The 12,563-nt window shown below is 50.0% G+C and overlaps 1 protein-coding gene across 3 annotated transcripts in view; it reads left to right on the forward strand.

Moving 5' to 3' along the window:
• The window catches only part of Scgdelta (sarcoglycan delta), a 260,585-nt gene that overhangs the window by 148,026 nt on the left and 99,996 nt on the right, over positions 1-12,563 (forward strand). For 2 of the 3 annotated variants that reach the window (XM_076368311.1, XM_076368310.1), the window contains exon 3: positions 9,556-9,614. In XM_076368311.1, coding sequence (XP_076224426.1) covers positions 9,556-9,614 — 59 coding nt within the window. Of the gene's footprint in view, positions 1-6,520; positions 6,803-9,555; positions 9,615-12,563 lie in introns of those variants that run through there. The other variant, XM_076368313.1, reaches the window with a different exon arrangement.

The raw sequence follows: 12,563 nt of genomic DNA on the forward strand, positions 1-12,563 counted from the left end.
CCAGCCGGGCGAAGGGACAAAGGGCGCTGCGCGCTGGGACAGAGGGAAGATCCTGCCCGGCAGATAGCGGCGGGTGGCGGGCAAACGAGTTTCGCCGAGTTTGGACAACACTTTAACCGTTTTGCGGCGGGCGAGGGCGCCGTTTCAGCCGCCCCTCCGGCTGAAAGTGACTGCGCCGCTGTTCACCGAGCGTTATCTGATGCCGGGCAACCGAGCCAGTGTAAAAGTGTTGACTGAACGCGACTGCTTTTAGCCCCTCGCGATGCCAGGCGCCGCTGAGCTCTCTTCGGAACGGGTAAATACCTGGCCACTCGTTAACCCCTTCCCTCATTATGACGTCTCCGACGCGCCGCAGCTTTCGGCCGCTAAATTTCATTGTGACGCGTCCGAGGTGTATGATTTTTTGTAAATGCTCGCCGCCATTGTTCGTTCTTGCGTTCGTAACGACTGAAGGAATGATTTGTTCTTAACACGAACGCCGTGGGGGTTACTGATCAAGTAGAATTATAATTCAGGGATGTAAACGGTGATTATTTGCGAAGTTTTATGTTGTGGGTAACGTTAATGCGGTGACATTCGGCGAGATAAACGTGCAATAATGAAAAGATCCAATGATTTGGATATTTTAATGAAAGTGAAATTGAAACGAGCTTGGTACTCGTTCTTGGTAAATGTTGTAAATGTTGGAAGAATGTAGAATAATATAGAACATTTGCCTATGAATAAATAGTGCATAAGTTTGTTGCACAAATTCATTCATTATAAGGCGACAGAAATTTTGTTTTCCAACTGTTCATTGACAAGATGTGCAGCGAAATTGGATAGTAGGATCTGTTCCGAAAATTCCGAATGAAGTTGCGAGGGGAACAGGTCAAGAGCTCCGCGTCGATCTCGTCGAGTTTCTTCAGCAGAATTTTCCCCGCCGCGCGATGACCTCCCCGGGCAGTGTTCGCCGGGAATTTCAAGCGTAAGAAACTTCCGCGCCGGGAGGTCATATCTGCGCGTCACTTTGTCGTCTTTGTATCTTGTCCTCTGGAGCACTGCTTTATCAAACAATGGTGATTGCGTTAGGACATGATTTCGAAGGGCGAGAGAACTCGTTAGTTCCACGGTTTATAATTGGAGAAAGGTTCGCCGGGTGACGTGCTGGTTTTAGTCGCTAGTTGGCAGATCGATCGTGTGTTTGTTGTTAATTGTACAGAGCAACCGGTAACGAATGCAAATTGAAGTATCTATCTGTTCCATCCATCTTAGTTTCTACACTCATTAAGCCCGCGAGAAGAAACTTTCCATTAAAAATTCCCCAAAATCTCTATTACCATCTTCCTTCTGTCCCCTGAAACTTTTACCTCCGCTCATTCGGTTATCGAGCAGCGGATCTCAATAAACCTTATCTACGCTGAATCTTTTAAGTAGTACCAACTGTCCACTGCTGACCAATAAAATTCATCTTCCTCTCGCAATTAGTCAGCTTCAGCCGGTTGAACGTTGTTGGAGCCAGCCTTAGGCTCAAAGTCGCCGGTCGAGCCACCGAAAAGATCGAGCTGCGCCGCGTGCGAAGAAGAGAGGCCGGCTAAGAGAAAGAAGGGGGGACTGCACGAAAACCAAGAGGACCAAGAGTGTTGTTCGGCGAAGAGGAAGAGGAGTCACGGAGCGGCTATAAATACGCTGCGCCACCTGCACCTAACGTCCACCTACGTACGGACCAGACAGAACCGAATCGTGGTGCCTCGTTGCTCGGCCCCGGCGCAGAACGGAACGGAACGGTACACGCCGCCTCTGCTCCTCGCCCGGCTCGGCTCCTCGGCCTCGTTCCTCCCCGAATTAATGCATGAAACTGTTTTTCTTCCGGCCCGTTGCGCGTCGGCGAACATTTATACGACTCCGGCAGGATCGAAACCACCCCTGAGCGAACCGGTTGTTTTTAAGACTTTCTTAAAGGCCGCGAAACAGCGGGCGAGCCGCGCGGAAATAAAGACATGTTGCGCCCGTTCATCCGCCAAAGTCACGTGAAACGGGATTCCACGGTTTGAACAAACAGCAGTTCTTTGCTGCCCTCTTCGGGGCTGTTTGCGTCAATCACCCGGTGACGTTTTATTAATTTAGTTTCCATCCGGGAATGATATCGATTTGTACTCTGGTTTTCGGGGAATCTTGTATCCGTTTGTAGATGGAATATGAAAGTGTAGGATGGCTTATTTGGTAATAGAGGTGACTTGATGTTTATATGATGACATTTCCGAATTTATTTGATTGATATAGATGAACAGATGTTTACGAGTGCGTCGCATTAAACAGTAGGAGAAAGATGAAAATCGGCTTCCAGCTCACCCAGTTTTCTTCGTATCGCCGAAACTGCAACGCTTCGCAATTCTCCCGGCGAGCGACCGTTCTCCGAGCGGAACCAGCGATTCTGCGTGCATCGCGACATAAATAAACGACGAATCGCAGCGATTTACAAGGTATCGATCGCCGTCCGCAGTCTTCGGGCCATCACGCTACACCCCGGGACTTCCTGCGCCGGTGACCCCGGTAATTACGAGTGCTCCGCCGGTCGCCGGGTGACGTTCCGCGCGTCAACGTCGCGGCCGAACAACACGACACCGGATCAAGGTTTCTTTTATTCATCGGTGGAGCGCGGGCACAGAGAGAATCGCGAGGTAGACACCGGTATAAGGTTACTCGATGCTCGCCGTAGCAAAAGCTTGTGGTACACGCGATATCGCCTGGTCCTGGTAAAAGGATAATAAAACAGAGGAAAAAAGGAGGGTGAAGGAACAAACAAAAATTCGCGGGTGACGAGGAAGAGAAAGAAAGAAAGAAAGAAAGAGAGGGAGAGAAAGGTAGAAAAACAGAAAAAGGAACTCGTCGGTATCTAAAGGAAAAAAAGGAGAAGCAGGGCCGATGCTCATTGCGCGATATTAAAAGCGGGTTGGCGCACGGCGCGCGACGCCGCTAAAAATCTGACACAAAGACGCGGCGACGCCGTTGCCCGCCGACACCTCTTCCCTCCGTGGACGCGCAGCCTTTTAAATCCGACACCCTTGAGCGCGGATTTTAAGCAAACAAACACCTATCGAATGTATCACGGGTAAACGAAGGGAAAATGGTCTGAGCGGAAAGCAAAGAGGGCGGAGCGGAAAAAAAGGACTATAAAGTGCTCGACACAGAGAGACAGAGGGAGGGCCAGGGAAAAGGTAGGTGAGAGGACGGACCGCGTTGGGCGGGAGGGTCGTAGTCGGTGGGTGTGCGACTCGTTGCACGGTACAAGGGTAGTTTACTACGAGCGTGTTAATTAAACAAAAAGCCACCCCGTATACCAAGCTAATTAGAGTGGTTCTCTCTTACCGAGCGGGCGGGCGGGCGGGCGTTCTTCGCTTCAAAAATATTTTCCTCCTGCTTCTTCGCTCGAGAGAGCGATCCCGCCGCCGCCGCCGCCGCCGCCGCCGTCCTGTGCTTTCCGCGCCGCGACCGCTGGATTTTCCTTCAATTTCTTTCTTCTCCCGGTCTCTCTTCTATTTTCCCGGTTTTTTGTTCGTCTCTTTCCATTTTTCCGCCTCTCGCATATTTTTTTCCCGGCCTCTTTCCCCTTCGGAGCGTTCGAAAGCTCATCGTGCGCGAGCAGACGTCTGACGAAGCCCTTTTCCGCGATGATTACCACCCCCTGCCTTGCAGGATAATTTCGTAGCGACGACGTCAACCCCAGAGCAGCATTTGTCGTTCGCCCGGTGACGTTCTACGGGCGGTTGGTTATACTTTTTGTCCGCGCGGATTTGTTCTTGTTAAGCCGCCGTCTCGTAGGAATGGACGCGTCAGCGGGAAGGCTGATTAATTCCTGATTGACGCCTTTGTAATGAGACTTAAATTCGATCAATCCGTTATTCGTGTTTTCAGTTCACAATTCCTTTGTTCCGTTCAGCAACAGTTACCTTCATCGTGTACATAATCAATGGAACTCGAAGAAACAACTGCAAAGAAAGAATAATTACAAACACCAACTAGCAAACCTAATATAATCGGCATACAACGCGAAGCTACATTGTCATCGATTGCAACCCCTAAGTATCGAACAAGCTAGATTCTCCGCGTCGCAGGATTAACAGCAAGATTCAACTCGAACATCTTCCGACGAAGCGAGATTGAACAGTTCGTCGAGCGGGCCGCGTTTTATTCGATTCAAGCGGTCCGGTCTCACGCAGCGGCAGATTTAGGGTGAAAACGGGCCAACCGCGATTAGGATTCGCTAACGCAGCCGCAAACAAACACTGCGGTCGGAACGATGGCGGACAGCAGAGAGCGGAGCAGCCGGCGAGGGGGTGGCCGAGCGGACGGACGGAGCAACAGGGACGAACAGCGGCACGCTAGCGGACAGCAAGGGACAGCGGAGGGTCGGAGAAAGGGCGAAGAGAACGCCAGAGGGTTGAATGGAGAGAGAAACATCTGCGATCGGATTAGCGGTGAACAGTGGCGACACTTCCGGGTGATTAGGCTGATTCCGCATCTACTCTAAGCCCGCGCTTACAACGCTGCCGTTCGATGGACTACCAAACCTCCACCGCGTACAATTCGCATTAGCCTGCTGCGCGGGTTTCAATCTACTTTCCTACGGGATTTCGACGTTCCCCATCATTTTCTTCCATCCTCCCCTGAACCCGAGTTTCCCAGCTGAAAGTCGGATTAAAGACAGATCCCGGGTGTAGCGATTTTTACGTCGGGAATGTCCGTTGATCGATTCGAGGAGTTACATCGAAATTAATTTATGCAAGGGATTTAACGCGGAATTCACGCGGCTGCTTGATTACTCGAAGGCAGGGATTTCGAGATTTTTATTTCAGCTCGTGGCACGGAAGAATTACGGTACTGAATATTGAGACTACAACGCGCATGCTGCGTTACGCGAGATATTATTTTCAAATTTCGCGATTCTTACCGATCCCAGAGTTTTCAGTCGTGCTTAGTGTTGATTTATTCGTGCATACGCTGGCATTGTAACGCGAACGGTCTGGACAACGCATGAATATTGTTTCGTGATGAATGATATTCTTTTATGCCATGAAATTTTCTGCTTGGAGCGTTACCGATTTCTCTTACTGCGGTTAATGCGGAGATAAATAGGCTGCACTGCGAAATTCTTGAAACGAATTGATTTATTCCGAAATATAAATCACCGAAAACGTCGGCGAGTGTGTGTACTCTTGTAATTTCCGAGGGAAATGCTCGGCAGAGGCAAGGGGTTAATTATCGTTCCACGCGAGCGACGACACCGCGGCCCGACCTATCCGGCTCGCGCTGGAATTTATTCAAAACGGTCGATAAGTTCTGGACGCGACGTGATACCGTGAAAATTCAATTTCTCCCGGTCCCGGCGGGACGTCCACGAATTTCAGGCCAGTCGACGCACGCCGGACAATTGTCTTCCTGGGAAAGAAGCGGGGTTGAATGTATCCCGGGTGAAAATACTCGCGCGGCGAGCGCGCGGGCGAGTTTCTGCCTGTTCAGCCTTGTCGCGCGGATTTCTAGAATTCTTCTGAGCTTCGCTCGTCCCGGGTTTCGCCGTAAACGCAACGCCACTTTAGAGAGACTCTTCTTCTTTGGCCGTTTGCCCTGTCATATGGCGAACGTCTATTCCCCGGCTTCTTACAAACCCGGATTCGCGGCGCAACGCCATAACACCGGGTAAACAGCATCCGTGAACGCCTTTAAAGGCATTCCGCGTCGAGTTGATTCGAACAAAAGAATATCAAGCGGATTGTCCGTTATCTTCTTACGTTCATTGTTACTTTACTATGACACAGGGAATACACGGATCGGATCGAATTACTAAAGCGAACGAATGAAAATATATTGGAAGTGGAGTCCGTATTGAAATCGGAGAAACGACACGATAATTAATTAATTCAAATTAATTAACATTAATTCATTTAACTCGACGCTGTAATTTGCATCGATACTCTTGCAGAAATTATATCATTTCTGAAAATCCGTAATTACCGGTGGATAAAGAGTAAAACAATGCAAGACGACGACAACGTAATAAATCCTAGAACAACACGATACGCGATCGAGAAAAATCATAGAAAACTCTTCGATCAATTAAATACAAGAACTATAGATGAAATCACCGTTATTTCAATATTCACGCTCGACGCGAAGAATCCCCGCAAAAGGCGGACACGTACCCCGCGAGGAACGAGAAAGCGAAGTCGCGCGAGCCGCAGAAACTTATATACCCCGAAGTCAAACGGGCACGACCAGCGCGACGGAAATCTCCATTGCTATTTCCACGCGTCAGTCTCCCGGCGCGAACTCCCGCGAACTTCGGATGGTGTCTCGTCATTTACTCCCGTTGCGTATTTCAGTACCGGGACACCGGCGACGTTTCCCTCTTGGTTCACCGACTTCTTCGACTCCCACCACTCGCTTCCTTGTTCTTCCTCGTTCCTGCCGCGGGGTGGTGGTGGTGGAGGACAGTGAATCTCGTGCCAAGAACCGACGCCGCCGCCACTCGGCCCGGGCCGGGTCGGGCGGGACCGGGTCGTGTCGGTCGGACGACTCGACCGGCTCTCTCGGATCGTAGTGAAAGTCGAGGCGAGTCGGGCCGGGAACGCTTAACTCGAGCCGGGCGAAAGTCGACGGCCGGGAAGAAAATAAGGACAAATTGAGTGGAGGAGCGCGCGCCGAAGGAGACTCCGTGAACGCGTACGGGATAAGGCTGCAGGGGGCGGAATTTACGGTGACTGAGTGGTGATTCTATCCAGGGGGCGGGGATGAAAGTTACCACGCGCTCGGGCCGGATTACAAGGTAAATGTTTGCGCTCCAGGTGGCACGAGTTACGAGAACGGGGATAATAGCCGGGAATCGGCTCGGCGCTCCCGACTCAAACTCGGAATTGTCAATACCAGCTCGTTCGTGCCACCCCCCCGACCCCCTGTCGCCACCCGGCGTTGTCGTCGCTGACGTTTCCTCTCTTTTCTTCGGCGCCCGTGTAACCGTCCGCGAGAAAGTTCCGGCGAACAATGACGCCGCGACGCCGGCCGCGGGTGTCCGCGGTCGTCCCTTCCGTTCGCCAATTAGCAAAAAAGATTGAACTCGTAATAACGACGCGTAACCGGCGCCGCCGAACAATCCTTCGATAATGCCCGGCCGGCCGGGAAGCTATTCAATTTCCGTATGAATCGAAACAATTATTATTGTCCGCGACACCGGGACTCGCGCGCTCGCCAACGTCCAGCCACCATTGTCGCTCGGATCGCGGAAATTTCCATAGCGATTAATACGGGATGGGCGTTACCGCGATCCGCGTCGTTACCGCGATTTAGAAAACGCGATCGCGCCGGATTTTCGGGGCCGTAAGTCGCCCCTCTCGCGAACCGGGACCACCCGGACGGGGGTTGGGGAAGTTTTCAACGGTGCACCCGCGCCCGTAGCGTACATTCCGTTCGAACAAAGCGAAAGGGAGGAACGACGCGTTCATCGGAGCCCACTAATCGCTTCCGGAGATAATTGTATCATTCCGCTAATAACTGGCGCGCGGTCGCACCGTCGATCGGAAATGTAATTACATTGTCGATAACACGGGCTTCTGTGTTTGGTTTCGCGCACACGTCCTCCCGCCCCTCGTTGAACCGTACATCCTGTGGACACGCGTTAACGAAGACATCTGCGCGCGTTGAATCGCACGCTGTGAACCGCGCCGTCGCGTTCGCCGCTGGTGTGTGCTTTTATTTGGTTTGCTGTTGAGTTTTCATCGCTTTTAATTATCGTCTAATGTGTGGTCGCAACTGATCTGCGATTGAAACGAGAGAAGAGTGATTATTGCGAGGGCAGTGTTTAATTAAGGATCAATCGTGTAACGTTGAAATCGAGAGTAACATTAAGTAGTATACATTATCATTCTTCTCTTAATTCGATGTTAACGCATTAATACATTAGACGTTATAAACACTCGATAAATGTTCACGTCAATTCTAATTGAACGATTACATCCGCATATAACCTCTAATTATTTCTTATTCATAATTATTAGGAATTATTAACCTCTAACTATTTATTAATCTAATTATTTTATTATCTAAGTAACCTCTAATTTCCAAGGTTTAAATGGACAAACGTTCGTCTGAGAACAATAGAACAAACTAAGCAATAAATCTCCATAATTCTATCGTTAATCGAATTCGAATCACAGAGAATTGATACGATAGACAGAAGTTAGGAAAAACGTTATTGGTACATTCATTCGTACGCGGGGAATTCTCTGCGCCATAAGTATCTATCGTCATAATACCAGGAGCCACACGCAGGAATATATTCTTGCCATCCCCGTTTCTCATCTGGAAAAATTCCAACCCTTCCCAATAGCCGGCGTGCAGCCGCCCCCTTTTTCTCGCCGGCTTAATCGGCGTAAATTCTCGTTATTCCCTCCGCGCGATATATTCCCGGCCGGTATTCCTAGATTTCATTTGTTTCCTCCCCGGCCGTCTATGCCGGTTATACAGCGACCGGTTAACTACAAATTCGATATTCGCCCGTGTATTGCCGCGGAAATACGAGGGAAATTTATATCGTCGATTTTCTTTAGCGGCCTTATTGCCGGGCCGATGCCGTCAACGACTCCGGAAAGCGATTTATTGCGCGATTTCCGGTGGCCCGGCTCGCCGAGGAGGAACAAACTATATTGCCGCCGAGACAGTTATTCCGCGACGGTCGCGACCCACGAACGTCGTTTTGACGGAATTAAGCGTTACGTTCCCCGGGATTATTGCATTCCCCGCCGGGTCACCGTAGAATACCGTCGCGCTGACCGGTAATTAATTCGGTTACGCGGAAGACGGAACTAATTACTCACGGACTTACACAGCCGGGTGTGTTTCGTTTGAAGGGAATCATCGTCGAATGCGGAACAGACGTCTGTAACCGCGCGGGGTCGTTCATTTGATTGCGGGAAATTTTCGACTAACAACTCCGCCGTTTGTTTTCTGATTATCGAGTCCCGCGGAAGTTCGTCCGCGGTTGCCTCGAGTCACGTCGATTTCGATATCAGAGTCCGGTAAGCTGAAAATCTCCGCGATAATTTGCAGAGTTAATCGAAAAGGATATCGTCCGGATTCCAGGTTTCTCCCTGAATATCCGGAATGATCGATTTACATAAAACACCTGCAGTTCCATTGAAATGCACTTTTCGCGTACACGGTCTTACGCGAAAAGCGAAGTCGCACGAAAATAGATCCTGCACCAGCTTTTTCCGATCCGCGACAGAATTCGAAGTACAGCCCAATTGCCGGAAATTTCGATGCGTTCCGTGTGGCGCATCCGAACGGTTACATGTAAAATCGTACGTGTTCCGCGTGCGTTTCGCAGAGAATTCGAAATAAATAGCGCGCACGGTGTCATCAACGTTCTCGGGTTTCCTTCGCGAAAGACGGAACCAATACGGCCGGCGAAAAACACAGGAGAAGACACCGCATCCGAAAACCCGCGGGTTTTTGTCCGAGCCGAACGGAAAATGGGGGCGTGCCGTGGAAAGGTTTCTGAACGATGGTTCTTTTGTGTTGCAGACCGGGAACAGTTACAAATCGCCCGAGGAGTCGCCGCATTCGGAGAACACCAGGCTGAGGTGAGTCCCAGCTTTTTACGGCACACTTACCGAAGTTTAATTACGTTCAACGGGGGACGGCCGGCGCTCAAAGAGAATCCGGGCTCGAGGCGCGAGCTGAAATTCCGCGTTAAACATCCGCCGGCCTCCTGGATCCTCGGATAATGCGACGGTTGAGGATCGCTCGGCCTCGGCGGATGTCGGCCTCGCGACGAATGCTCGCGAAATTGTGCCGCGCGATTGCACGGTCAACAATATGCGCGAGAGTCGCCGCTCCGTGAAATCAGCTTCCGTTCGCGTCGCTGCTCGCCGAGAAGAAACGGGAGTTCGATCGGCGGCCGCGCGTTCCGCTAAAAGCTAATGAATTTTGGACAACGAAAGTCAGTCCTCGTTGTCCGAGCGATTAGGGGGGTAGCCGGGGAAGATTTAGCGGGCGTTTCGACCGGCGGCGGCCATTTCGCCGGAAGAATATTTTATTTCCGATTTACAAGCCGGGAAATTAAGCAGCCATGGAGGCGGAATAATTGAACGCGAATCGGACCAGCCGCGCGCCGAGTTGCCGTGGTTTTAATTTACCCTGGATCCGTTTCCATTTATCCGGAACTTTCGAAATGCGTTTTTATCCTCCGACGGTAGGCTGATATTTTGCTTCCGCGTTCCGGCGGGCGAATGGGAACGCGACGCGACGCGATGTTACTCGGGATAGGGCCGGATCGGTGTCCCATAAGAATGAGTGGATGGAAAAAATATCATCGTTCCCGCGTTTCGCCCGAACGGCGGAAGGATTTGGCCTGCGCGTTGAGGAAATCTCATCCACTGTACGTTCGATATCGGTTCCTGCTGATGGCCGAGTATATTCGCGTCTCGTAACCGTGATACCCATTCCCGGGACTATTCTCGATATACAGTACCAGCACCGCCGTTTCGCGATATCGCTGGCCCCGACGTTCTCTTAAATCGACGACCGCGCTGGGAAGTACTCGGTCCCGGTCGGAAACGAAAATTCGAAGTCGATGTGTAGACCTGTAGCTTTTTTAGGGTATCGGCTCGCTGTGATACTGGCTTGCTCGCGGGCGAAAGTGAAGGATTATCTTTCGGTGATTCGTCGTGGCGAATACCTGATTTTCTAATGAATTTCATTTTAGGACGATGTAGCTTGAATATAAACGTTGGCATTCAGTACCTCTATTTCCATTGCGTTTTATGCGGATATCAGTTATATCTGCTTATTCGCAACTGCTTAACCCTTTATGGACTTTTTGAAACTTATGAGAACTTGTCCACGAAAATGTTGAGTTATGTATCAGTCTCAAACACTAGAAAAGAAAGCCACGTATCTGTCTCTGGTTATTTGAACAATTAAATTATTCATTTGCAGCTTTCGAGTTTAGATATCAAAGCTCGGAGCCATTATGGCGGCATTCGTCCGTAAAGGGTTAACGCGTTAACTGCCACGAAAAATAGTCTTACGTGTCACTTATTCCTTTGTAGCAAAGATGAAATAGGATAATTATTAATTATCTGCTACCACGATTCTAACGTTACATTCTTATCTAGTTATTTACACTACTGAACATTTTGACGACGTCATGTCTTATGAATTATAATTGTTCTCAAGCCATTTAGAAGCTCTGGCCACCGGTGACCACCGTGGCAGTCAACGTATTAAACAAAATCCTTATGAACACCATAAGATGGACTAATACATTTTAATTATCTTGTTAATTTTGTATAATTTCCAAAGAAAACAACACTACTAAAGGAACACACGTGAGAATCTTAACACATTGTCCACCGGCTAAATTAGCTAGTAAAAACGCGAGCGTCGGTAATCACCGGTAATCATTATACTGATACATTTTTAAACATCAGTCAAGCCGAAAGTTCCAACTTACGAAAAAGAACGAATTCAATCTTGTGATTTCACTTTGGATTTGTGTTATACATATCTAAACTTACACGAACGTAGGATTAGCAATTAAACGATAGACTGAAAATCCCGCATTATCGCGGAGCAATGTATTAAGATAGTATTAAAGACCTTAAGATCTGATTAAAGTATTAAGATCACAGTGATACGCTTCATACGATCAACACGACTGCAACGCGTCAATCGGATATAATAATCCCCACCGCAGAGTTGCAAAGGCGTGAACGATTTCCACGGCGTGTCCCCGTTCCCAGTGCCGATTGCAATACTTTTAATAGAGAATCGGGGGCTTCCGTGTCGACGGCGATGTAACTGCCGCGAAAGGGCGAGCAGACGGGGGCGATTATCTTTCATTACACCTGCGATTCCCAGGTGCAATGTGTTCCAATTAATCGGAACTAGCGGGGGTTTCGAGTCGGCGCGAACACGGGGACGTGGCGGCGGGCCTGGTCAGGCGTGGCACGAGACGCCGGAAGTTGCGAGACCCCCGGACGTCGGTCACGGACTCGGCTCCGACCGGGATTCGCTAAAAGTGAAACGTGCTCGCGATACGCGTATAGAATTCCCGGCGTCGGGTTTCATCCGGCCGATAATAATTTCTGGCACGGGCACCACCGCGGTACGTACACGTGCGCCGTGTACGTGTGCAACGTAGGGTGCACGGCCGATCACGCGGTTGTCGCGTGTTAACGGCCGCTTCGGAACGCGCCGCTAGGAAATCGCTTCGGAGCTATAAAACATCGGACAGTTGCCTACGTAGATTATGCGCCGGCGAAATTTCCATCGCGCGATGACGTTCTCCGGGAGATATTAGATATCCGTGGCCGAAATGTTTGTTCCGGCGACGGAACGCTGAAAATATTTTAACCGCCCCCGCCGGCCGCGCTGGATTTTAATGAATGGGAACGCTGCCGCGATTCGCCGAATAAGAATTGTTAACGAGCCCCGGCTGTTTGTAGGCGAAATTGTAGAATTCAATTCGGCCGGGCTCGTTGTGCGAAACGTATGAAGCTGAATTTCCGGTGTATATTTAAGCGCGA

The sequence above is a fragment of the Nomia melanderi genome, chromosome 6, assembly GCF_051020985.1.
Source record: "Nomia melanderi isolate GNS246 chromosome 6, iyNomMela1, whole genome shotgun sequence".
NCBI lineage: Eukaryota > Metazoa > Arthropoda > Insecta > Hymenoptera > Halictidae > Nomia > Nomia melanderi.